At 39.8% G+C, this 27,649-nt stretch overlaps 2 protein-coding genes and 1 long non-coding RNA gene across 4 annotated transcripts; 2 read left to right on the top strand and 1 right to left on the bottom strand.

Annotated features, from left to right (window-relative positions):
• Positions 1-301: 301 nt before the first annotated feature.
• On the bottom strand, positions 302-7,017 carry LOC113915193 (olfactory receptor 143-like). The gene is made up of 2 exons (XM_027580994.1): positions 6,968-7,017; positions 302-1,251 (listed from the first exon to the last, which is right to left on the bottom strand). Exon 2 carries the CDS (start codon positions 1,226-1,228, stop codon positions 302-304), a length of 927 nt encoding a protein of 308 aa, XP_027436795.1. The 5' UTR covers positions 1,229-1,251; positions 6,968-7,017.
• A 529-nt stretch (positions 7,018-7,546) lies between these two features.
• On the top strand, positions 7,547-27,290 carry LOC113915162. The gene is made up of 3 exons (XR_003517597.1): positions 7,547-7,667; positions 9,735-9,856; positions 27,244-27,290. It is a non-coding gene; the product is annotated as an uncharacterized LOC113915162 (long non-coding RNA).
• On the top strand, positions 13,454-16,890 carry LOC113915161 (olfactory receptor 8B3). Of its 2 annotated transcripts, none has more exons than XM_027580956.1 (2): positions 13,454-13,464; positions 15,975-16,890. In XM_027580956.1, the coding sequence occupies exons 1-2, from the start codon at positions 13,454-13,456 to the stop codon at positions 16,888-16,890; spliced, it is 927 nt and encodes a 308-aa protein (XP_027436757.1). The 2 variants fall into 2 exon arrangements, with proteins under 2 accessions (XP_027436757.1, XP_027436756.1); XM_027580955.1 differs by lacking the exon at positions 13,454-13,464 and adding an exon at positions 14,759-14,781.
• Positions 27,291-27,649: the final 359 nt, after the last annotated feature.

The raw sequence follows: 27,649 nt of genomic DNA, 5'->3' as shown, positions 1-27,649 counted from the left end.
AACACTATATCAAAAACTAATGATGTACTATATGTTGGCTATTTGAATTTAAATAAAAAAAATAAGTAGGAATTGGGCTGAATCTCTGGAGCATGCTGTTAGGAATAAAGCTCAGTTCAGTATGGGGCTGAGAATAACCATAAGATTTAATAATGTTTGCATGCCTAATTGACAGGCTTACAGAGAAATAAGTATTTAAAGCAAAAACCTTGCTCTGAAGAAAATTATGGGGACATGCACACACACACACACACACACACCCCATATACACACCCCAACAACCCAGCAACATTAGTTCTGCTTAATTTGCAATTCTCTTCAGGGTTTTTTTCAGAGCACACTTGACATCTTTGTTCCTTAGACTATAGATGAGAGGGTTCAACATGGGTACTACATTGGTGTAAAATACTGAGAAGAACTTCCCCTGGCCCATAGAACCAGCAGGAGAGGTCTTGAGATGTGTGAACAACCCAGATCCATAGAATAGGCCAACAGTTACTATGTGGGAGCCACAGGTGCTGAAGGCTTTGGACCAACCCTGAGCTGATGAGACGTGGAGGACACTGGACAGGATCAAAGCATAAGAAATGAAAATAATGAAGCTGGATATTATGCCAACTGTGCCTACAATAACAGAAGTCACCAGCTCACTGGCATAGGTGCTGCTGCAGGAGAGCTGGAGGAGGGGGAAGATGTCACACATGTAATGGCTGATGATGTTGGAATCACAAAAGGACAATCTGACCATGTCCCCTGTGTGGACCATGGCACCAGCAAACCCCATCACATAAGAACCAAACATCAGCAGAGAACAGACCTGAGAGGACATAGTGACTGTGTACAGCAGGGGTTTACAGATGGCCACATAGCGATCATAGGCCATGGCTGTCAACACATAGCACTCAGAATGGACAAAGAAACAGAAAAAAAACAGCTGAGTCATGCATTCTGTAAAGGAGATGACATTTTTTTCTGACACAAAGTTCATCAGCATTTTAGGCGTAATGACCAAAGAGTGGCAGAGATCTATGAAGGATAAGTTGAAGATGAAAAAGTACATGGGAGTGTGCAAATGAGAATTCAGACAAATTAGATTAATTAAGCTCAAATTCCCTACCACAGTGAACACATAGTTCAGTAAGAAGAGAAAGAAAAGGGGTAAGTGGAGCTGAGATTGATCTGTAAGTCCTACCAGGATGAACTCCATCACCGAAGAGTCATTTTCCATAGTCACATCTGCAGGGCTGTGATCTGTGAGGAAACGAGAGAAGTGTCACATCAGGAAGGGACTCAGACCCTTTGCGTCTGGAGCAAGGCCTTGTTCTGTGGGGGCTCGAGTGTGGCTGTTGGGACAGAGCCCTGAAAGAAGAGCCAGGGCAAGGATTCTTCATCTTTAACTTCCTACTCTTGCTTGCCCTTTTCTTCCATGTTTTCAGATCTCGACTGTAACTCCTCACCTTCCCTGGGCCGACACAATCCAGGGTGAAATCTTTTAGCATGAACACCAAAAGTGATGATCGCATGTGAGAGATGAAGCAATATCTTGAAGAGATGAATAGGCTGGTCAAGGTCATACAGATAGAGAACAGAGGAGCCAACAGTTGTACTTGGGACCACTTCCTGTGAAAATCCCTGAAGCTCCAAGACAGTAAAGTTACTGTGATACCCACTGCTCAACCCACTCGCTCTCCCTTTTACCTTTCAGAGACTCAGTACCCAGCTTAGTGAAAGTGCTAAGAGGTAAAAAGGTTCGGAGAGATTAAGTAACTTTTCCAAGATCACACATATAGTACCTGTTGTGAACTTCTCCTGCCCATTCCCTTTACCCAGTCTTACCTCAAAATCCCAATGAATTGTTTAGGAAGGACAAGTGGCCTCCCTACAACTCTTCACTGCTGTAGCCATGGGTATGAAAACATTAGATGGACTCAGTTGCCCAACTTTCTTTTACCTGGAGACCTCACAGGGGCCAGACTCCTAAGTGTTCTTTTCCTTTCACTGTCCCAAAGGAGTCAACAACTCTGAATATGGAGGAGCCAATACCCCTTCTGTTTGTGGATTTGCATAAAATGTCTTCAGGGCAAGGCAAATGCATCAACTTTATGTCTCCAAACCATCAGCCGGCTAATATTGTGAATTTATCTTATTCTCTGTGGATCTCAGCAACTTGTTCAGAATCTTGAAACAAGGCTCATTTAGCATCGAAGTTTGATCAGGCTCCTGAGGGAAGAAATTACTGAGCTTATGTATACATCCTTTGCCAATAAGTTAACATTGGTTCCCTTGGTACTCAATGTTCTCCAAGCATCAGTTCACATTAAAAATTTTGGGTCCTCTGTGCAGAGAGGGAATAGCTTCATTTGTGTTCCTAGTTATCCTAGAGCTCATGCTCAATTATAAAAGAGGAGTATTCAGGGGCAGAGCCATTACCATTCCCAACACTTTTTTTTCATTTTTCTGTGATTGCTATAGAATTACGTCATAACTTTATACTATCCATCTTTTGGTGTATTTCATATCTATAGAAAAGTATAATAGAGAAATATTAAAAGAATGAACTCTGGGGGGGGTACCTGGGTGACTCAGTTGGTTGAGCACCTGACTCTTGGTTTCGGCTTGTCTTGATCTCAGGGTTGTGAGATTGAGCCCCACATCGGGCTCTGTGCTCAGTGCAGAGTCGGCTTGAGAGATTCTCTCTCCCTTTCCTACTCCCTCTGCTCTTCCCCCAGCTTGTTCTCTCTCTCTCTCTAATTAATAAATAAAATCTTAAAAAGAAAAGAATGGGTTCTGGAGTCAAATTAATCAAACTTGAATTCAAATTCCTCCACTTACAATGTGTGTTATCTTGGACAAATTACTTAATCACTCTGAGCTTATTTTACCTCATCTACACTATAAGTTTAATAATAGTTCCTACTTTTCTAGATTGCTTTGAGGATCAAATGCCTCATAATCTCTAGCACATTTAGCACAGTGCTTGGTATATGGTAAGTGTTAAGTATTAGGTTTCCTTCCTCTTTATCCTTACCTGTATCTATACATGGATCTCTTCCCCAAGTTTCTAATTCTGTACCCAACTGTTTACTAGACATCCCCACTAAATTAAATTCAGCATCTCCTTGTGGTCCCAGAACTGTTTCTCTTCTTGTTATCCTTTTCTAAGTTAATGGCACCATTCTTAATCTAGAGAGCTAATCTAGAAATGGGTTGTCATTCTGGGCTCCTCCTTCCCATTAACCATTAGCATCTGATCTTCGAAGTTTACATAATTCTATCTCCTTAAAGTCCCTGTTTTTTTAACCTTCCTCTTCACTATACTGCCTTTGATAAAGCTCTCTTGCCTCAAGTTTGGAATATTTTAAAGGTTTCTTAACTTGGGATCCTACCATCACCCATTATATTAGCTTTTTATTGTTGTGTAATAAATTACTGTAAACTTAGTAGCTTGAAATAACACCCATTTATTAGTCATAGTTCTATAGGTTAGAAGTGTAGTACAGAATGTCATGCTGGATTCTCTGTCCAGGCTGAAATCTGGGTGTGGGCAGGACTGCATTCCCTTCTGGAGACGCAAGCTCATTCAGGTTGTTGGCAGAATTTGGTTCCTTGAAGTCTCCATTCCCTTGCTGGCTAACCACTAGGGGTCACTCTCAGCTTCCAGACACTTCCTGTATTCTTTGTATAGCCCCCTTGTCTTCAATCCAGCAATAACACATGAATCCTTCTTGTGCTTTGACTCTCTCTGACTTCCCTTTCTGCCACTAGCTTGAGAAAAACTCTCTGCCTTTAAAATGTTGGTGTGATTGGGTGGCCTGCCCTGATAATCTCCCTAATTTAACGTCAGCTATGCCATATAACATATCACAGTCACTAGAGTGATATCTCATTATATTTACAGGTTCCCCTCACACTCAAAGGAGAGAGGATTATACAAGGGAAAAAGTCATTAGGGAGTCATGTTTTAGAATTCTGCTGTCCACCACTATCTTCTCTGGAAATCTATTCACACATTTTGTATAGAATTACCTACAGAGATTGCAACATTTCCTTGCTTAAATCCCTTCCTCTTCTCTCCCAACACAAGTGCAAACCCCCCAGCCTGTCAAAGAAAGCTCTCTAGAGTTTGCTTCCTAACTGCATCCACAGCTTTATCCCCCATGTCTCCACTCCTTGAACTGTACTCTCCAGTAATACTGAAGAGTCTGAATTCCTCTCATACATTCTGATGATTTCTTGGCTCCATGTTGTTTCATCTGCCTGGAATGCCTTCTCCCTTCTCCCTCACTTGGATACCACATACTCATTCTCCAAGATTCAGTCCTGCCCTCATTTCTGATGGAACATCTCTTCTGATCTCTTCCCCTGTCCCCACTTTCAGCACCTGAAGTGCCTTCTCTGTATGCTGCTGAGGCATCTTGTGCATGTTCCCACTTAAACACAACAAACTTACCTGTGTATCTTCATTACACTTAGACTGTACACTCCCAGAGGGCAAGGATTCAATCTTACTCATTTTTATCCATGCTGCTACGAACAGATTTCTTCCTTCTTTCTCCCCTGCCCTTTCTGTCCCTCCCTCCCATCTTTAATTTCATATTTCTAAATAACATGCATTTGCTTCTCAATTTGTCAGTATTAGGCCTTGTCAATTGACTTTAAGTTTGGGAAATGAAATTTAGCCAGTTTTCACCTTCCACCATCACAAATATACTTCCAGTGTTTTCATCCTCCCAACAGTTTTTTAAGTTAGATCAATATTCAGTATTTACATGATTTATAAAGATGTACATGTTCTGCATACCTTTTTTAAAAAAAATATTTTATTTATTTACTTGAGAGAGTGCTCGAGCGCTCATAAGAGCGGGGGTGGGGGGTGGGGGAGGTGCTGAGGGAGAGGGAGAAGCAGACTCCCCGCTGAGCAGGGAGCCCATGCCAGGCTCCATCCCTATCCCAGGACCTGAGTTCATGACCTGAGAGGAAGGCAGATGCTTAACGAATGAGCCACCCAGGTGCCCCTATGCTCTGCATATCTAGGTAGTAAAATATGCTGATTACTTTTCCTTTACAATCCTTGTTCTTTTTTTAAATTCTTGTTCTCTCCACAGTAAACAACGGTCTGGATTTTTTGTTGGTTCAACTTTCTGTGTTCTTACAATTAATCTCAACACTCTCCCCCAGTTGTTTAAATCATCTTTCAATACTTATAAAAACTGTTAAGTGTTCAAAATCAAATATACATAATTAAAATACAGTAAGTTTCTATCTCACTCATTGGCAGTCCAAGACATGGTTTCTAAATCATAGACAGCTTCCTAAACATAAAAACTTGGACCTAAAATCCTTCTTGCAGCCCTGTCACCTTCAACATGTACCCTTTTTTTAAAAGATTTTATTTATTTATTTGAGAGACACAGCAAGAGAGGGAACAGTTTTCTCCATTGTAAATTTACTCTTTTTCCCTTTTCCTACTCAATTCTTTAGAAGTAAGTCACTATGTCCAGGAGAGAGGAATTAAGTTCTACTTCCTTGAGAGGAGTTATCTAGATATATATATATATTTGAAATTCATATGTATTCATGTATATTTACTTTATTCTTTGGGTTATAATCCAATAGCATCATTATTTATTTTGTTTTCCAAATAATTCCAGCTTTGGTTCTTAAGAGCTCCCAGGTTAAATCCTATGAATTTTTGACCATGATGCCATCCCCTTTTAAAAAATCAATTTTTTACTCTCTGACACTATAATATGTTTCAGAATCATTCTGAAATTTCCTTGGTCCAACTCTAAAATGAATCATTTCTCCAAGGAACCCTACTTCTTACCAGAGAACACTATTCAGAAATAAGATCTGGGTGCTGGATGTGTTCCTTGATACTAGGATATCATTGTTTCTAGGTCCTCTGAAGCTGCCTCGGCCCGTCCCACCAACCTAGTAGTCTTTAAGCTTTAGGAAGCACCCTTACCACAAATGAATGATTAACCTTTCTTTGTATATCTATAGATCATTCATTCTTTCCTAGAAAGAACAGAGCACCTCCGCAGGTCAGGAAACAGAAACCAGACCCCTTTGAACAACTGCCATAATCAAGAGCATGTAATCAAGAAATGTTGGGGACCACTGTACTCCCTTTATTAACTACCCTAAACTCCTTCAAACCCCCCGGGCCAGGCAGGAACCTCGGAGTTGGCCTTCAGACAAGAGCTCCCCTTCTACCCAAGTGGCTGGCCTCCTGAATAAAGCTCATATTCCTTTCCAATCAAAACTCTTTTGTGTATTGGCTTTTTGAGGGACAGGCAGCTGAACTTGGATTTTGGTAACACTCTCAGTGGAAAGGGGCGGGAAATATGTTGTGTATTCAAACTCTTGTGTGTATCTCCATATCTAATTATTTCTATATTCATCTATCTTAATATATAATAGAAACATGAATTAATACTGTTATCTCCAGCTCTAATCTAGCAACACAAGGTTCATTATAGCCTCCCTCTTTTGCCTATTTGTATCTTATTTCTGTGCCAATGGAAAACATGGCTCCATTAGCTACCATTTATTTACTTGTTTGACTAGATATCGTTAAGTTTAAGGTAAAAAGAAATGTGTAAAACATTGCACTTTAATTGCTAAATTTATTTTTCACAAGAGTATATTTGCGACTCTGACACTCTGTTACATGCATACCGGACACCAGGATTGATTAATAATAAGTTTTAACAGAAATTTTGTCATACTCAAAGCCTTTTCCGGGCTGACCTGCTTATGATTAATAAAGATGATGTTGCCCCCAGGGCAAACTGCTCGCTAGCCCGCGCCCCGCCCCGCCCCGCCCCGCTTCCTCTCTGTGGCTGGGCGGCTCCACCTGCGCTTGGAGCCAAAGGGAGCCTCCCCAAAGCCTACCCGGAGCGCGGGAGCCGGTGCTCTGGGTGCCCCCTGTGCCGGAGCGCAGGGGCAGCCTCACCCTTACCTTCCCCCGGGGAGTCTCCGAAGACCCGGCTGTCTCTCGGAGGAGGCGGCTGGCGACCCCATGCAGGTCCTGTGCGAGGGCTCCTGAGCTTCTGCAGATGCTGAGCCCCAAGGGTGAGGGGCACGCAGAGGATGAGTCCATGACCTGACGGCGCTGGAGAACCGGCAGCCCGAGAGCCCCAGCGACCTTCATGTGCCCAGGTGACAGAGTGGAGGCTGCGGGAGGAGCGGGTCCGGTTGCGCATGTGCGGCCTCCACCAAGGCCAGTGCCTTGTACCACAGCAACCTGAGAGATGACGCGAAAGCCATTCTGGAAAGTACTAGCGCCCATGGCCAGAAGCACCATGGAGTCCCTGCCCCGGCCCACGGCAGCCCTGAGCTAGGCCGCCCACCAGCTGCGTGCAGCCTGGCCCCTGACACACCCGACAGGACAAATGTTCCGCCATCTTCCGCTCAGCCTGGGGACACAGGGCCTGCTGAGCTGCACACACTGCCCCCCTGCGGCGCGGAGGAGCGAGGCAGGCTGAAGCACTGCGTGGAGAGCATGCGCAAGGAGAAGCGTCGGCCGCCACTTGGAGGTCTTCTGGGTAAAGGAGCAGTGCGGTGGCCCCGAGCAGGAGAGAGGCCCCGGCAGAAGACACCAGGGAAAGCAAGGCAGGAAAGTACATGCCCAAGATCCTGGGTACATTCAAAGGCAAGAAGTAAGTCTTCTGGCCCACCAGTTCAGGCGGGGGTGTCCGCATCCCTGCTACCGATGAGGCAGAGCACCTGGCCCTCCTGCCACAGTAATTTGGAACCCAACTGAGCACAGGCAAAGCTCTGCTCCACTTGGGACTCACTGTGGATGCTCTGTCTCCTTCCCCTCTGCCTTTCCATCCTTGAGGCCCCAGCTCCTCAATGCCCCATGCCTTACACCCCCTTCCCCCACTTCCGTCCTTTTTTAGCACCTGTCTCTGGGCCCTCAGCCACCTCTTTATGCATCTGCCTCCACCCTTTTAGGCCTTCATTCAAATCAGGGAGCCATCCCTTCATGCCTTAGTCCTCCATCTTTCCGGGCGGGGGGCATCTTTTTGTGCTTCAGGCCCCCATTCTCTCAGGGCTTTGTGTTTTGGGGCTTCTGTGATCTCAGGGTTCCCCTCTGTTCACAGCCTTCTGCTTTGCATCTTTACTCTGCCGCCTCTGTACTATTCTCCTGGCACCCCATCCTCTCTCTCAGGACCTCCCACCTTGCACAGGTCCTTCTCAGGGCCTTTTCTCTCCCATCTCCATCTCAAATTGGTGAGGTCTCACTTGCCCTGGTTGGATTCTCATTTTTTTTGACTGCCCTCGTAGCACCTTCCTTGGTGGCCTATCCTTTTGCTGTGGGGAAGCAAGAGCTGGTTGCAGGCAGTTTTTGAGGGAGGGGTGGAGCCAGACCCAAAGGGTGCCTCTCTCAGGAAGTGCAGTAGGGCCAGTGCAGGCAAGGGGGCAGGATACAGAGGATCCCTGAGAGGCTGCCCTGTCAGTGCCAACTGAAGCAGATCTGGCTCACTCCTCCAGCAAGGCTCCAGCTAGCACCTGGTGAGGAGTGAGAACATTAGGCTTTGCAGCACAATAAAACTCAATCCGGAGAGATGATGATACCCCAGCTTCATGAAGGATCCCCGGCATCCTCTGACAGACACACATTCACGGGCCTATCGCCAGCTATGCCAGGAAAGGGGTTGGATGAGGACTGCTTCTTCTTGAACAGGTGAGGGCAGGGGACAGAGGATGGTGGTGCCTGAACCCCAGCCCTCTGCTCCACTGGGTCCTGGCACACTATGAGATGGGAGTAGTCCTTGCCCTGCAGGTACCCAGCAGACCCCAACTTCACCATGTTGTTGGTTTTTTCCTCTTTGTCACAAACCTGCAAAATCTGTCCAAGTTTCTTTTCTCACTTTTCCTGTATCTTCTTCACCTCCAGAGAGTAACTTTGATTTCAAATGAGACATTTTGGCATTAAATGCTTAGAAAGCCTCCCACTGTAGTTTCTAGCACTGTGAAATTAGTGTTTCTGCTATTTCTTTTCCCATAGTTGTGTTTTTGTTTTTTTTAAAGTGTAAGAAATTACAAGAGCAAAAGGATTTAAGAAACAAGGCCATTCAGCAAAGGTAGCAGTTCTGAGAAGCTGGAGAAGGGAGGATGGTGGTGTTTGGGGGACACTTTCACTCCCTCACAGCTTATTGTCTGTTACCAAAGCCACCTCTTAGGTAGGAGTGACAGCAGGGACTTTTTTGGGGGTGGAAAAAGTCATGTTTGTTTTTGTGCAGCCTGGTGTGTTGCTGTTCTGAGCAGGCTGTTCTAGGCCTGTTATTAAGGGAGAACCTTTGCAGGAAGTGGAGCATTCTGTCCATGCAGGGGCCAGGGTTTGGGAGTCCATCCAGAGCTCTTGGAGCTTCTGTCTGCATCCTCTCACATCTTGTTAAATAAGACATCTCTTAAAATGTGATTCTTTACATTTTGGTGTTAACAACAAAACACAACACACACACACACACACACAAATAATGATGTGCACTTTCAGAAAGAGTAATGGTAGGACATACCTTGTGTTCCCCTTGTTATTGATTATAAGACCAACCAGATTCTGGGTATGCCAGTCTTTATTCTTGGAGGAGGAAGAATGAGAGTCTTGACTTAGGTTGGCTTAAAGAAAATTCCAAGATGAATAATGTAATAAGATCATAAGAGGAACAAGGTATTACATCATGGTGTAATAACAATTTTTTACTGTTTTCCCCACAAAGAATACCAATTTTGACAATCACCCACAGATGAGAGAGCCTTTGTGGAAGTCCAAAAGCTTAGCCCAGAAGTACCAGCACACTATTGGAGCAAAAAAAATCCAAGATTGGATACACTGAAGAGGGTAAGAGGAGCAGTTTCACTTTATCTATGTCCTGCCTCTCCCAAGGCAGCATAGCTCATTGTCAAAGGAGGTGTTCTTATAACCTGTGACTTGTGATTCCTTCCACTGGGAAAAGTAAGAGCATGTGAATGAAGGTCTGGTTTCCTCATCTATGGGAGACACTGCCAAAGAGATCCACTTCTCATTCCATTCAGATTGCTGAGGTATATTGTGTGACTGAGGGTGGGTGTATCTGGGAAGGTAGCAGGTAGGATTGTTGGAGGGCATCAAAGGGATGTGGATCCTACTAATTATACCGTGGACTCCATTGGGAAGCTTGTTATTGCGCCACTGGGGTTGTCCTCAAGTAGTCATGGGCACCCCCTGCCTCTGTGCACCTTACCTACACATAACCCCATCCTGTAGATGGTTTTCCATTATGTGCTTCCAGTGATAGTAAGCCTTTGCAGATGGCTAGTAATCACATGCAGAAAGGTGGCCCAACTGCAGACTGGGGAAAAATCACACACTTGAGCGTTCAGTCCCACCCTAGGGAAAGCAAAAAGGAGGCTCTCAAAAACTAACCTGGCTTTGCAGGATGGAGGAAAGGCATACAAGTTTAAGAATTCTGTCATAAGATGAAATAAGTTTGGAGCAGGAATAACCATAGAAAAGGTCTGAGAAAGCCTCAGAATCACTAGCAGGGGTGACAGAAAGTAATTCTCTGCTAAAGCAAGTCAGAAATACTGAAGGAAGTAACTGCTTCTTCATATATGAACATAACAGCAGTCTTCAAGGAATATGAAAAATCATTGTAACCTGACACCACCAAAGGGACACAATAATTTTCTAGAAATAGATCCCAAAGAAATGGAGATCTGTGATTTGTCTTATAAAGAATTCAGAATAGCTATTTTAAGGAAGCACAGTAAGCTGCAAGAAAAAAACACATAAAGACAATTCAGTGAACCATGAAAACAATACACAAACAAAATGAGAAGTTTAACATGGATATAGAAACCATCAAAAAGAAGCAAACAGAAATTCTGGAGCTGAAGAATACAATGAATGAAATGACAAATGCAGGAAAGAATATCAGTATCAGACTGGATCAAGCAGAAGAATGAGTCTTTGACAGGACATTTAAAATTATGCAGTGAGAACAGAGGAAAATAATAAAAAGGGATAAAGAAAGCCCATGTGGCCTATGGGATACCATTAAGAGAAACTAGTAGACATTGGAGTTCCAGAAAGAGAAGGATGGAGAAAGAGGAAAAAGCTTGGTTAAAGGAATAATGGCTGAGAAGTTCCTAAATCTGGGGAGAGATTTGGACTCCTAACTTCATAAAATTAATAGTTCACCCCAATATTTCCACCCAAAGTGATCTTCTTCAAGACATACTATAATTAAGCTGTTTAAAATCAAAGATAATGGAAAGAATTTTCAAAGCAGCCAGAGGAAAAATAACCCTCATATACCAGGAAACCCACCATAAGGCTATCAGCAGATTTCTTTGGAGAAACCTTGAAATGCAGGATCGTACACTCAAAATACTGAAAGAAAAAACTGTCAACTAGGAATGCCTTACCTAGTAAAGTTATCTTGCAGAAATAAAGGTAAGATAAAGACTTTTCCAACAAACAAAAACTGAGGTAATTCATTATCACTAGCCTGCTTTATAAGAGATGCTGAAAGAAGTGCTCTGAGCTGAAACAAAAAGACACTAACTAGTAACATGAAAACATTAGAAAATATACAACACACTGGCAAATATAAATATATTTAGTCAAATTCAGAATACTCTAATACTACAACATGGTGGTTAAGTACTTAACTCTAGTAAAGGTTAAAGGACGCAAGTATTAAAAATAACTATAGCTACAATAATTTGTTAAAGGATATACAATATAAAAAGATAAATTGTGACATGAAAAACCAAATATGAGAAGGGAGTAAAAGAAGAGAATTTTTGTATATGTGACTGAAGTTGTTGTCACCTTAAAATAGACTAATGTCTATAAGATATTTTACGTAAGTCTTACAGTAACCATAAAACAGAAGCCAACAATGGATACAAAAGGATAAAGAAAAGGGAATTGAAGCATACCATTACAGAAAGTCGTCAAGTCACAAAAGAAGACAGCAAGAGAGGAAGAGAGGAAGGGAACTACAAAACAGCCAGAAAATAATTAAGACGGCATTACTAAGTCCCTACCTATCAATAATTACTTAAAATGTAAATGGTTTAAATTTTCCAATCAAAAGGCATAGAGTAGCTGAATAGGTAAACAAACAAATGAAAAACAAGACTTAACTATATTTTGCCTACAAGTCTTACTTCAGCTTTAAGGACACATAGACAATAATGAGGGGATGGAAAAAGATATTCCATGCAAGTTGAAACCAAAAAACAGAGGGCTATCTATTCTTCATCAGATGAAATAGACTTTTAACTCAATAGCTGTAATAAGAGATAAAGAAGATCATGACATCATGATGATGATATGATGCATAGGAGATGTTACAACTGATTCTGCAGTATTAAAAGGATCATAAGAGACTATGAACAGTTATATGCAAATTGGCTAACCTAGAAGAAATGGATATGTTTTTAGAAACAGCCTACAAGACTGATTCATGAAGAAATAGAAAATCTGAACAGACCAATAACTAAGGACATTGAATCAATAATCAAAAACCCCCTAAGAAGGAAGAGCTCAGGACCTGATGGTTTCACTGGGGAGTTTTACCAAACACTTAAAGAAGAATTGATGCCAAACGTTAAACTCTTCCAAAAATTGTAGAGAGGGACCACTTTCAAACTCATTGTACAAGGCCAGAATTACCCTCACACCAATGCCAGGCAAGGACATAAGAAAAGAAAACTACAGGCCACTATCTCTGATGAATATTGATGTAAAGTCTCCAAAATTCTAGTAAACTATATTCAGTAGCACATTAAGAGGATCATACACCATTATCAAGTGGGATTTATCCATGGAATGCAAGGATGGTTCAACATATACCAATCAATAAATGTGATGCCCCAGATTAATAGAATGAAAGATAAAAATCATATGATCATCTCAATAGATGCAGAAAAAGCATTTGACAAATGTCAACATTCTTTCATGATTAAAAAAGGACAGGAAATGGATTTCAAAAGAGTATGAAAGAACTTTTGAGGGTGATGGAAATGCTCTAGATCTTGATTATGGTGGCAGTTACATGAATGTATTATTTTTTGAAAGTCATTGAAAAACTGTACTTTTAAAGTGGAGGCATTTTATTGTATTCAAATTATAACACAATAAAATTGATAAAAAAAGAGAAAATTGCAAGAACAATACTCAACTGTGATCTTTTTGCCCCTGCCCCTGAAACATTTTCCATAAATAAAACAGATCTAGTTTTGTATTAAACAACCTCGTTATTTTTAAGTTACTACAGAAGGTTGAATAAATGTGGGTTGTAAAAAAATGCAGCACAACTCAATAGTAAAAGAAATGGAGCAATGATGCATGCAACAACTGGGATGGACTTAAGGGCATCATGCTTAGTGAACAAAACCAATTTCAGTGGTTATACATGGTGCAGTCTCATTTGTTGTCTTTCAAATGACTCCACTGTAGAGATGGAGAAGAGGTTAGTGGTTGCCAGAAGACAAAGAGGAAGATGGGAGGAATTGGGTGTGACTAAAAAGGGGTAGAAGAAGGGAGTTCCTGTATGGTAGTGGGACAGTTCTCTTTCATGATTGTGGTCATGATCATATGATCATGATCTTGATCACATACCACACACTTTGTGGTCAGATCACATAGATCTACACACATAACACAAACACACAGTATATGTAAAACTGCTGAAATCTGAAAACGTTTGTAGTTCTGTATCCTGTTAACATTATTATACCAATGTCAATTTCCGTGTTTTGCTATTATGCTACAGTTGTTAAAGATGTTACTATGGTAGGAAGCTGGGTTGATTTCAAGGAACTGTGTACATTATTTTTGCAGGTTTCTGTGAATCTATAATAATTTAAAAATAAAGAAAAATTGGATGGTTTCTGACAAGCATCATCATAAATTAATACATAACTGGGAATTCTAAAGTCATATTTTCTTGAAATGGAAGCTCCTTAACAGTGATTTTTCTTATAGATTTGACATAATATGTTAAAAGCAAAGACATATTGAGTCAGAACAACCCAAGGTAATTAAATTTCCATGAAATAATGGCTCATTTTTATATTAAATGATTTTTATTAAATAATAAGATCTGAAATCAGTTAAAAAGTTCCTTTTGTTTATGTCTGTATAATTTGCTCACACACTGAATATTTAAAAGGACTCAAATATTTTAAAAAGGCAAAATAAGTAAACTTCACTGAAATGCTCATAAGTCTTTCTGAAAAATCCTTAAAACTAATATGTTACCTACAATTATAATTAGAAAAATTTTCTTTTTTCTTAATTTAAATTCAATTAGCCAACATATAGTACATCATTAGTTTCAGATGTAGTGTTCAACAATCCATCAGTTGCGTATAACACCCTGTGCTCATCACATCACATGCTCTCCTTAATTTTCCAATGACATTAATTATTTGAACCTTTACAGGAGACAGCATAGGATCCTTTCTCATATGCCCTAGGGAATGTATAATCCCTGATGGGAAATTAACATTTACTGTCACAATTAGGGTATAAACAGAGACACTAGTTTCTTCCCTACAGAGCTTATCATGATGGGAAGGTCCTAAGGGAGATCTACATGTACCTGGATTTCTAATCAGATTCAAAAAAAATATAAGCCTTAAGCAAATGCCTTGAACTCTATGACACAGTGGCTCAGGTGTCAAGTGTGTAGTTGCCTGTCATACTTTCTTAGTAAATTTATAACAAGTTTGATCTACGCCAAGAATGACTCCTGGAATGCTCAGACTGTGAGATCTGTGATGTGACTCTGGCCAAAAAAGGAAGAAGATTCTGGGACTACATTTGCTCAGCTTTGATATCCCAAAAGCCAGTTCTTCTTCCAGTGGAGGTGAAATACACATAAAGGGTCAGCACAGTTCTTTCAATGGAAGGAGAGTGAGTTAATCAAATTTCTATTTATCGCTTATTCTCTCTGTTCTTGAAAAATGAGGGAAAATATTTATATTGAATAACAAGAAACTCAAAAGTATGGAGCTCTGACTATACCACCTGCATTATTTTGAGCATACCTTCTCTGTGTTGACTTCATCTTTGGTCTGGCAGCAAGATAGCTATAGCAGTACCAAGTGACACATCTAGAATATAATAACATCAAAGGAAGAGATTTATCTCTTTCCTAAGATAAAGTTTTTAATTGAAATATGCATATAAAAAATTTGTGTTATAAGCATGCAGCTTGATACATTTTCACAAACTTAACACCTAATTTAATCAATGTCCACATTAATTATCTTTTTCTTTCATGCCCTCCTACAAAACCAAGGAAAATAAATCCGCCTTCCTTTATTCATCCTCTGTCTGGCTAGGATGGAGCAGAGAAGAAGAATGTGTAGAAACAACTGAGTAGATGATGAATTATAAATCTTAGGCTACCAAGGTTCTCCTCAATACTTGTTATAAATTACTGACTTCATGGATTCTTGCAGTCAGTTATCTGAAAACATTATAGACTCATAGAGACTCTCTTCTAGGAAGCACAGTTGTGGTATGGTCTCTGCCAAGAAGAATCCTCTTTCATGATGGCCGTCACAGGAACTGAGGTATCTGGTAGGGTAATGGAAACATGAGTAGGAACTAGGAAGTGAAGGATCAGATGAGTGGGAGCGAGATATGGGGACACCCTCTCACTACTGAAGCTCACCAACAGGTAGGCTTAATCCTCAGCTACTCCATCCCTTTATCTTCTAGTAAAGATAGGAGCAGTTGTTTGTCACATGCAGCTCGTGCAACAAAAGACAGAATGATTTTAATGTTGAGGGGCATGTGTGGCAGTCCATTCTGACCCTGTGAAACAAAGAAAGACTTGATTTCTGCTGATCTGAGTCTTATAAATGAGACTGTGTAAGGAGACAGCTGGGGTTTCTATTAATGCGATTTTCTTCTGTTCTCACAGATTTCCAAAGAGGAGAATATTGGTTAGAAATGACTCCTTAGTGACTGAATTTCTTCTTGCTGGATTAACAGACCACCCAGAACTCCAGCAACCCCTCTTTTTCCTGTTTCTGATGATCTACATTGTCACCATGGTGGGCAACCTTGGTTTGATCATTCTCGTTGGTCTCAACTCTCACCTCCACACCCCCATGTACTACTTCCTCTTTAACCTATCCTTCATTGATCTCTGTTACTCTTCTGTTTTCACCCCCAAGAGGCTGATGAACTTTGTATCAAGGCAGAATATCATCTCCTATGTCGGGTGCATGACTCAGCTGTTTTTCTTTCTCTTTTTTGTCATCTCGGAATGCTACATGTTGACCTCAATGGCCTATGACCGCTATGTGGCCATCTGTAATCCATTGCTGTATAGGGTCACCATGTCCCATCAGATCTGTCCCTTGCTAAGTGTTGCTGCATATATGATGGGATTTGCCAGAGCCTCTGCCCACACAGGGTGCATGCTTAGACTAACCTTCTGCACTGTCAATATCATCAACCATTACCTGTGTGACATTCTTCCTCTTCTCCAACTCTCTTGCACCAGCACCCATGTCAATGAGGTAGTAGTTCTGATAGTTGTGGGAATTAATATCACCGTACCCAGTTTTACCATCCTGATTTCTTATGTCTTCATTCTCACTAGCATTCTTCATATCAAATCTGCACAAGGAAGATCAAAAGCCTTCAGTACCTGTAGCTCTCACATCATTGCTCTTTCTCTTTTTTGGGGGTCAGCAGCATTCATGTATCTTAAATATTCTTCTCCTGGATCTATGGAGCAGGGAAAAGTTTCTTCAGTTTTCTATACTAATGTAGGGCCCATGCTTAATCCCTTGATCTACAGTTTGAGGAATAAGGATGTCAAAATTGCACTGAAGAAAGCCTTGATTAAAATCTGAGGAGAAACATGTTCTAATTATAAGCAGAAGCAATATAAAGAAGTTCAGCTTTTTATTTGATAATTATTGGCGTTTTTCAGGATGAGACTGTGTCTATAACCATATTGCTTCTATAGATTGTGATTATGTGTGATTTAATAGACTTGCTTATCATTTTCTGGATAGCTGATCTTGTCTTATTTTTCCTTCTGTATCTCCATCACCTTGTGCAAGTTTACATAAATAACTAATACATTTTATAAATAGAAACTATGCACTGACATTTCAAATAACTTTTATGCTACTTTTGTTTCTGGGCTATTCCTAATATGGAAAATATGGTTAGTTTTATCAGTTATATAAAATTAAAATTAGAGCTCACTCATCTAGACACAGAAATGAAAGCAGCACACGAACTCTCATTTTTAACAATATTGTCACTGGTATAGGCAGTAGCTTTCCAAAGAAATGCATTTCAAATTGTGTATAAAGATTAAAGTAGGATCAGATCCCCCTGATATTGTCCTTTTGTTCTATTTTTCTTATCACTTTCTCTATTATTATTCTGACTTTCCTTCTTCCCTTTGGTAATGGCAAATCTATACTATGTACATACTGCTTCTAAGAAAATACACAGACTCCACTGTTCATTGCCAATCATAGTAGTAAGAGGGAATGATTAGAGGAATAATACATATGTATCTCAGGATCGCAGTAAGGGGAGGGGGCTGGTAGTTTATTGCATTATAAAACTTGCATTCTTTACCATCTAAAATAATACCAAATATTTGAAAAAGAGTATTAGTTCTTATTGCAAATTTTGAAATTTAGCACTTTAAGGAAAATAGCACACAAAGTATCAGGAGAAACATTTTAGGTATTGTTTTACTTACCCAGTGAAGTTTATCATGAAAAAAAGGTGTATATTAATAATAATAAACTATATTCCTAGCAACATTTTGTGAATATACTTAAACCTTGTCCCACCAATAAGAAAATAAATGTATTTAACTAGATGCTTTTTCCTATAGTTTTCCTATTTCTCCAATGCTCTTCCCATTTCTGTATTTAGAATATCAAATATAGTGGGAGGTCAAGAAATACTTGTTGAGCTGCATTATCTTGTTCAAATAATAACAATAATAAATTTAATGTTATAATAGTAAAATATAATAATACATAATAATAAATAATAAATCAGAAAGAACTTTGGGATATAATTTGTTTTTGAGATTGAACTATAGCAGTCATAGGGAGGTGCTGCTTAGCTCCTCTTCAAGAGAACCAGCTGTGGGAAGCATTGTTGACTGATAGTCTATAGCTTATACTCCTTTAGATTCACCATCGTGTTCAGGCAAAGTCCATGCTCACTCTGAGATGTTCCCAGCCAGTGGCTTAGCGTGATGGGTCATATAGGAGCTGGCCAATAGCTGTGTAATACAGATGTCTTCTGATAGGTATCTTGCTTAGGTACTTCCTGTCATCCTAACAGACTTTTTAGGACTGCACTGTATTCCGAGATTTTCCTACCATGTCCTTCTCTCCTTTCTTACGTGTCAGAGTTTCAACCCACTTTGAAGGCCTTTATCACTGACTCCCTCTTCCCCCTCCCCATTTTATCCTTCACAGCTATTTACCACAATAAATGTCTTGGATGTCTAATTATTTCTTGGCATCTGCTCCTTGGGAGACTCTAGACGACACAGTAGATTTACACTAACTGATTTTAACACTTAGATTTAGGCTCTGATAATGGAGACAGATTGGTTTTGTTATAAAAATAGACAAATCCAGGGCAGAGAATAGAATATTCTGAAACAGATTTTCATTTATATAATCCATTAATTTTTGACCATGTAATTAAGCAATCCATAGGCAAAGTAAAATCTTCTAAGCAGTTGATTCTGTAAATAGTAACTATTCATGAGGAAAGGAATGAACTTTGACATTAACATTAAATTTGTCAATGAAAGAAGAGAACTCTTCCATTACTTAAATATGATTTCAATTGCAAAGTTTAAAATGGTTGTAAAAATGATGTAAAACTATCACCTATGTAAAATATTTCTTTTTAAAAATTTCTTGATGATTCTAAAAGAAATTGGAGATACAGTAATTAAAAATTCTTGATCAGGAATTACAAACACAAGCACAATTACAAATAAGCACAAAGCCTGTTATAAAGAAATTATGTTCTGGAAGCAAGTAAAAATTTTCATTAAGAATTATGGATATCTTTGAGAATGTTACATAAAAAAATAACGTGTTTCTTTTTTTTAAATTTTTTGTTGTTATGTTAATCACCATATATTACATCATTAGTTTTTGATGTAGTGTTCCATGATTCATTGTTTGTGCATAACATCCAGTGCTCCATGCAGAATGACCCTCTTTAATACCCATCACCAGGCTAACCCATCCCCCCACCCTCCTCCGCTCTAGAACCTTGTTTGTTTTTCAGTGTCCATCGTCTCTCATGGTTCGTCTCCCCCTCTGACTTAATCCCCTTCATTCTTCCCCTCCTGCTATCTTCTTTTTCTTTTTCTCAACATATGTTGCATTATTTGTTTCAGAAGTACACATCTGTGATTCAACAGTCTTACACAATTCACAGCGCTCACCATAGCACATACCCTACCCAATGTCTATCACCCAGCCACCCCCTACCTCCCACCCCCCACCACTCCAGCAACCCTCAGTTTGTTTCCTGAGATTAAGAATTCCTCATATCAGTGAGGTCATATGATACATGTCTTTCTCTGATTGACTTATTTCACTCAGCATAACACCCTCCAGTGCCATCCACATCGTTGCAAATGGCAAGATCTCATTCCTTTTGATGGCTGCATAATATTCCATTGTGTATATATACCACTTCTTCTTTATCCATTCATCTGTTGATGGAAATCTTGGCTCTTTCCACAGTTTGGCTATTGTGGACATTGCTGCTATAAACATTGGGGTACACGTACCCCTTTGGATCCCTACATTTTTATCTTTGGGGTAAATACCCAATAGTGCAATTGCTGGATCGGATGGTAGCTCTAATTTCAACTGTTTGAGGAACCTCCATACTGTTTTCCAGAGTGGTTGCACCAGCTTGCATTCCCACCAAGAGTGTAGGAGGGTTCCCCTTTCTCCACATCCCCGCCAACATCTGTTGTTTCCTGACTTGTTAATTTTAGCCATTCTGACTGGTGTGAGGTGGTATCTCATTGAGGTTTTGATTTGGATTTCCCTGATGATGAGCGATGTTGAGGACTTTTTCATGTGTCTGTTGGCCATTTGGATGTCTTTGGAAAAATGTCTGTTCATGTCTTCTGCCCATTTCTTGATTGGATTATTTGTTCTTTGGGTGTTGAGTTTGATAAGTTCTTTATAGATTTTGGATACTAGCCCTTTATCTGATATGTCATTTGCAAATATTTTCTCCCATTCTGTTGGTTGTCTTTTGGTTTTGTGGACTGTTTCTTTTGCTGTGCAAAAGCTTTTTATCTTGATAAAATCCCAATAGTTCATTTTTGCCCTGGCTTCCCTTGCCTTTGGCGATGTTTCTAGGAAGAAGTTGCTGCGGCTGAGGTTGAAGAGGTTGCTGCCTGTGTTCTCCTTTAGGATTTTGATGGACTCCTGTCTCACGTTTAGGTCTTCCAACCATTTGGAGTCTATTTTGGTGTGTGGTGTAAAGAAAAGGTCCAGTTTCATTCTTCTGCATGTGGCTGTCCAATTTTCCCAACACCATTTGTTGAAGAGACTGTCTTTTTGCCATTGGACATTCTTTCCTGCTTTGTCAAAGATGAGCTGACCATAGAGTTGAGGGTCCATTTCTGGGCTCTCGATTCTGTTCCATTGATCTATGTGTCTGTTTTTGTTCCAGTACCATACTGTCTTGAGGATGACAGCTTTGTAATAGAGCTGGAAGTCCAGAATTGTGATGCCGCCAGCTTTGCTTTTCTTTTTCAAGATTCCTCTGGCTATTCGGGGTCTCTTCTGGTTCCATACAAATTTTAGGATTATTTGTTCCATTTCTTTGAAAAAAGTGGATGGTATTTTGATGGGGATTGCATTGAATGTGTAGATTGCTCTAGGTAGCATTGACATCTTCACAATGTTGGTTCTCCCAATCCATGAGCATGGAACGTTTTTCCATTTCTTTGTGTCTTCTTCAATTTCTTTCATGAGTATTTTATAGTTTTCTGAGTACAGATCCTTTGCCTCTTTGGTTAAATTTATTCCTAGGTATCTTATGGTTTTGGGTGCAATTGTAAATGGGATCGACTCCTTGATTTGTCTCTCTTCTGTCTTGTTGTTGGTGTATAGGAATGCCACTGATTTCTGTGCATTGATTTTATACCCTGCTACTTGACTGAATCCCTGTATGAGTTCTAGCAGTTTTGGGGTGGAGTCTTTTGGGTTTTCCACATACAGTATCATACCATCTGCAAAGAGTGAGAGTTTGACTTCCTCTTTGCCGATCTGGATGCCTTTGCTTTCTTTTTGTTGTCTGATTGCTGTGGCTAGGACTTCTAATACTTCTAATACTACGCTGAATAGCAGTGGTGATAGTGGACATCCATGCTGCGTTCCTGACCTTAGGGGAAAAGCTCTCAGCTTTTCCCCATTGAGAATGATATTCGCTGTAGGTTTTTCATAGATGGCTTTTATGATATTGAGGTATGTACCCTCTATCCCTATACTCTGAAGAGTTTGATCAAGAAAGGATGCTGTACTTTGTCAAAAGCTTTTTCTGCATCTATTGAGAGGATCATATGATTCTTGTTCTTTCTTTTGTTAATGTATTGTATCATGTTTCTTGATTTGCGGATGTTGAACCAACCTTGCAGCCAGGGATAAATCCCACTTGGTAGTGGTGAATAATCCTTTTAATGTACTGTTGGATCCTATTGGCTAGAATTTTGGTGAGAATTTTTGAATCCATGTTCATCAAGGATATTGGTCTGTAATTCTTTTTGATGGGGTCTTTGTCTGGTTCGGGGATCAAGGTAATGCTGGCCTCATAAAATGAGTTTGGAAGTTTTCCTTCCATTTCTATTTTTTGGAACAGTTTCAGGAGAATAGGTATTAATTCTTCTTGAAATGTCTGATAGAATTCCCCTGGGAAGCCATCTGGCCCTGGGCTTTTGTTTGTTGGGAGATTTTTGATGACTGCTTCAGTTTCCTTAGTGGTTATAGGTCTGTTCAGGTTTTCTATTTCTTCCTGGTTCAGTGTTGGTAGTTGATACATCTCTAGGAATGCATCCATTTCTTCCAGGTTATCTAATTTGCTGACATAGAGTTGCTCATAATATGTTCTTATAATTGTTTGTATTTCTTTGGTGTTCGTTGTGATCTCTCCTCTTTCATTCATGATTTTGTTTATTTGAGTCCTTTCTCTTTTCTTTTTGATAAGTCTGGCCAGAGGTTTATCAATCTTGTTAATTCTTTCAAAGAACCAGCTCCTAGTTTCGTTGATCTGTTCTCCTGTTCTGTTGGTTTCTATTTCATTGATTTCTGCTATGATCTTTCTTATTTCTCTTCTGCTGGGTTTAGGCTTTATTTGCTGTTCTTTCTCCAGCTCCTTTAGGTGTAGGGTTAGGTTGTGTATTTGAGACCTTTCTTGTTTCTTGAGAAAGGCTTGTATTGCTATATACTTTCCTCTCAGGACTGCCTTTGCTGCATCCCAAAGATTTTGAAGAGTTGTGTTTTCATTTTCATTTGTTTCCATGAATTTTTTTAATTCTTCCTTAAGTTCCTGGTTGACCCATTCATTCTTTAGTAGGATGCTCTTTAGCCTCCATGTATTTGAGTTCTTTCCGACTCTCCTCTTGTGATTGCGTTCTAGTTTCAAAGCAGTGTCGTCTGAAAATATGCAGGGAATGACCCCAATTTTTTGGTACCGGTTGAGACCTGATTTGTGACCTAGGATGTGATCTATTCTGGAGAATGTTCCATGGACACTAGAGAAGAATGTGTATTCCGTTGCTTTGGGATGGAATGTTCTGAATATATTTGTGAAGTCCATTTGGTCCACTGTGTCATTTAAAGTCTTTATTTCCTTGTTGCTCTTTTGCTAGCATGATCTGTCCATTTCCGTGAGGGGGTTGTTAAAGTCCCCCACTATTATTGTACTGTTGTCGATGTGTTTCTTTGCTTTTGTTATTAATTGGCTTATATAAATAGCTGCTCCCATGTTAGGGACATAGATATTTACAATTGTTAGAACTTCTTGTTGGATAGGCCCTTTAATTAGGATATAGTGTCCTTCCTCATCTCTTATTATAGTCTTTGGTTTAAAATCTAATTTGTCTGATAAAGGGATTGCTACCCCAGCTTTGTTTTGGTGTCCATTAGCATGGTAAATGGTTTTCCACCCCTTCACTTTCAATCTGGGGGTGTCTTTGGGTCTAAAATGAGTCTCTTGCAGACAGCATATCGATGGGTCTTGTTTTTTAATCCAATCTGATAGCCTGTGTCTTTTGATTGGGGCATTTAGCCCATTTACATTCAGGGTAACTATTGAAAGATATGAATTCAGTGCCATTGTATTGCCTATAAGGCGACTCTTACTGTATATTGTCTGTATTCCTTTCTGGTCTATGTTACTTTTAGGCTGTCTCTTTGCTTAGAGGACCACTTTCTATATTTCTTGGACTGGTTTCTTGTTTGCAAATTCCTTTAGTTTTTGTTTGTCCTGGAAGCTTTTTATCTCTCCTTCAATTTTCAATGACAGCCTAGCTGGATATAGTATTCTTGGCTGCATATTTTTCTCGTTTAGTGCTCTGAAGATATCATGCCAGTCCTTTCTGGCCTGCCAGGTCTCTGTGGATAGGTCTGTTGTCAATCTAATGTTTCTACCATTTGTAGGTTACAGATCTCTTGTCCCAAGCTGCTTTCAGGATTTTCTCTTTGTCTCTGAGACTCGTAAGTTTTACTATTAGATGTCGGGGTGTTGACCTATTTTTATTGATTTTGAGGGGGTTCTCTGTGCCTCCTGGATTTTGATGCCTGTTTCCTGCCCCATATTAGGGAAGTTCTCTGCTATATGCTCCATTTACCTTTTTGCCCCTCTCTCTCTTTCTACAACAGTACATTAAAATGATTATTCACCACGACCAAGTGGTATTTATCCCTGGGTTGCAAGGTTGGCTCAACATCCGCAAATCAATCAATGTGATACATTAATAAAAGAAAAAACAAGAACCATATTATCCTCTCAATAGGTGCAGAAAAAGCATTTGACAAAGTACAGCATCCTTTCTTGATCAAAACTCTTCCGAGTATGGGGATAGAGGGTACATACATCAATATCATAAAAGCCATCTATGAAAAACCCACAGCAGCTATCATTCTCAATGGGGGAAAAACTGAGAGCTTTCTCCCTAAGGTCAGGAACACGGCAGGGATGTCCACTATCACCACTGCTATTCAACATAGTATTAGAAGTCCTAGCCACAGCAATCAGACAACAAAAAGAAATAAAAGGCATCCATCACCAGGCTAACCCATCCTCCCACCCCCTCACTTCTAGAACCCTCAGTTTGTTTTTCAGAGTCCATAGTCTGTCATGGTTCCTCTCCCCTTCCGATTTCCCCCCATTCTTTTTTGCCTTCCTGCTATCTTCTTCTTCTTCTTTTTTTTTTTTTTTCTTTTTCTTTTTTTAACATAAGCGTCTGACTCTTGGTTTTGGTTCAGGTCATGATCTCAGAGTCATGAGATCGAGCCCCACATTGGACTCCATGCTCAGTGCAGAGTCTGCTTGGGATTCTCTCCCTCTCCCTCTGCCCCTCCCCAGCTCACACACACTCTTTATAAAATAAAATAAAATAAAATGAAATAAAATCTTTAAAAGTGAATGGATAAACTTTGGCATATCTGTATAGGGGAATATTATTCAGAGATAAAAAGAAATGAGCTATCATGCCATGAAAAACATGTAGGAGTATTGAAGACATATTTTCAAGTGAAAAAGCCATCTGAAAATGCTACATACTGTGTGTTTCCAACTTTTTGATATTCTGGAAAAGGCAAAAATATAGAGACAGCAAAAACAGTGGTTTTTGGAGGGAGCAGTGAGGGATGAATAAAGGAAAGATTGGGGATTTTTAGGACAGTGAAACTATTCTGTGTGATACTGTAATGATAGACGAATGATGTTATGTATTTCTCAAAACCCAAAGAGCATTACAGTACAAAGAAGGATGCTTAATGTATAAAGTCTGAAAAATCATTTATGAAGTCAGGACAATACCAGGAAGGAACACAGATAATAAAAAGAGAATCTTAGTGCATTACAAAATTATGAAACCTCAGTGAAGGAGGTAAGGGGACTAGGTGCTAGAAATGAGTGAAGTTGTAAGACTAAAAGCAAAGGAACTGCCCATAAGCACTGTGCTCTAGTTGATGAAGTTGGTTTCTGTGGGGGTATGGGTTAAGAATTCTGATACTGCTGTGCATGTATACTGGAACTAAACAATTACATAAATGGATGGTGGAAGGTGGGAGCTAGGCTTCTTGCTGTTGGAGTGGGAATTTACAAATAAGTAGAATTAACAGGAAGCTAGAATGATGGATGTGGTAATAGAGTTGGAGACATTAGTAAGAACTCACATTTAGCTTAATATAGGTACAGATGCTACATATAGACATATTCATACATATGTGTATATAAATTTTTAGTATACAAACATATTTCTTTTTCTTGTCAACTGAAAGGGCCTTAAAGGAATGACACCCCTGTGGCAACAAGCACAACTAGCATTGAGATCTTGGTTTCTAATACCATTCCCTAATAAAAAGAATTTAATACCATTTCCTAGAGAAATGGCTGATTCTATGGCCAGGATAGGTGATAACCAAGATGAGCCTGGAGCATCTTGTAATGCCACAAAGTAAGGAAGTGCTCTAAACACACACACACACACACACACAAGCACATGCATGCAGACACATGCACACACACGTGCATGCATGCACACACACACACAATGGGGGTATTTCAAAGGGGTGTAGGAGCCAACTGAAAGAGCTCCACTGGAAAATTTCAGCTGGAAAATTTGAGTAAATAAAGTAGTATTGGATTATAACCCAGTGTATGAAGTAAATATGGTAAATTGATATAAATAAATAATTCAACAAATAACTTCCTATTCCTTAGGTGTGGGCTGCTCATAGTATTACTCCTTCCTAAAAAGTACAGTATGGGAGTTGGAATACGGAGAGCCTGACTTTACAGTGGAGAAATCTGACAAACACTACTTCAGCCAAGTGATCAAGGTCATAATGAATATCCATAAATCATAAAGATAGTACATATTCTTGATATAATGTGATGAAAATGACATTACCTCTGTGACCAGCCTTTCCCAAGCCCATAACCCCAGTGTAGTCGTTACAAAATCATCAAATTCCAATAGAGGGACACCCTATAATATACCTGAGAAGTACTCTTCAAAACTGTAAGGTCATCAAAAACAAGGGAAGTGTGAAAATTGTCACAGCAAACAGGAACCTAAAGAGACATGACAAATAAGTGCAATATGGGATCCTGGAAAGAAAGACATTAGGTAAAAGCCAAATCTAAATAAATTATGGATTTTAATTAATAATAATGCCTCAATATTGGTTCATTTATTGTAATGAATGTACCATATGATTGTAAAATGTTAGTATTAGGGCCAACTGGATGCAGAGGGATGTATGAGAACTCTACTCTCTTGTCGATTTTTCTATAAATAGAAAACTTTTAAAAAATAAGGCCTAAAAATATTAAAAACATGACACAAGAACTTGGGGCAAAGCCTGCAGCAAAGCCTGTCCTCAGAAAATAATTATAGCTACAAACATTATCTAAAGATGTTCTCCCTACGTCGGGAAGCAAAAATTTTTATCACCAATGATGGGAGAGTAAAGACTGAGAAGTCTTTACAAACTACTAACAAACTTTATTAAACTGTATTTTTCTAGGTGATTCTCCACAATTAGCTATCCTAGCTAAAGCCCCTTTGCCTTGTCATGTTTCCACAATTTGCTACTCTTTGTCCAACTTAGCATTGTAAGCATTTGGCTCTAAGTGGTTTCTTTTGGTCTTCACTTGTCTTGTGAAGGCTTCCATGCACATGTGAAAAAAATAATTAAAAGGTGTATGTTTTTGCCCTATTAATCTGTTTTAAGTCAGTTTAATTCTTAGACCCAGCTGGGGACCCTAGGCATGTAGAGGAGAAATTTTTCCTCTTCAGAATACAGTTTTCTTAATTTTACTACCTATATATGTACCAAAAACTTACAATTAGAGTAGTTTCATATATTTAAAAATTTATGTGTTCATACTGTGACTGGCCTTTTGAATTTTTTTTTAAATTTTATTTATTTATTTGACAGCAAGACACAGCAAGAGAAGGAACACAAGCAGGGGGAGTGCGAGAGGGAGAAGCAGGCTCCCCGAGGAGCAGGGAACCCAATGAGGGGCTCGATCCCAGGACCCTGGGATCATGACCTGAGCCGAAGGCAGACGCCCAACAACTGAGCCACCCAGGTGCCCACCTTTTGAATTTTTAATTCAAAATCATGTTTGGTATTTATTCTTGTTCCTAGATGCAGGATTTGTTATTTGCTTTCATTCTGGGCTGCCAGGGTCTGTGTAGGGGGTATCTGCTCAGATCACCTGGCATGTAGCTGACCCCTTCCCCCAAATCTCTCACACCATCTCCATTGCCATTTCTTTTGTTAAAGTTCGCTTGGCTTTTTGCTTTTTTCCCTTTTCTGAAACCCATGCACCTTTACTGAG

This window comes from Zalophus californianus, chromosome 11 (genome assembly GCF_009762305.2).
Source record: "Zalophus californianus isolate mZalCal1 chromosome 11, mZalCal1.pri.v2, whole genome shotgun sequence".
In the NCBI taxonomy this organism is placed as follows: domain Eukaryota; kingdom Metazoa; phylum Chordata; class Mammalia; order Carnivora; family Otariidae; genus Zalophus; species Zalophus californianus.
This window is presented reverse-complemented; position numbering and strand designations above follow the sequence as displayed.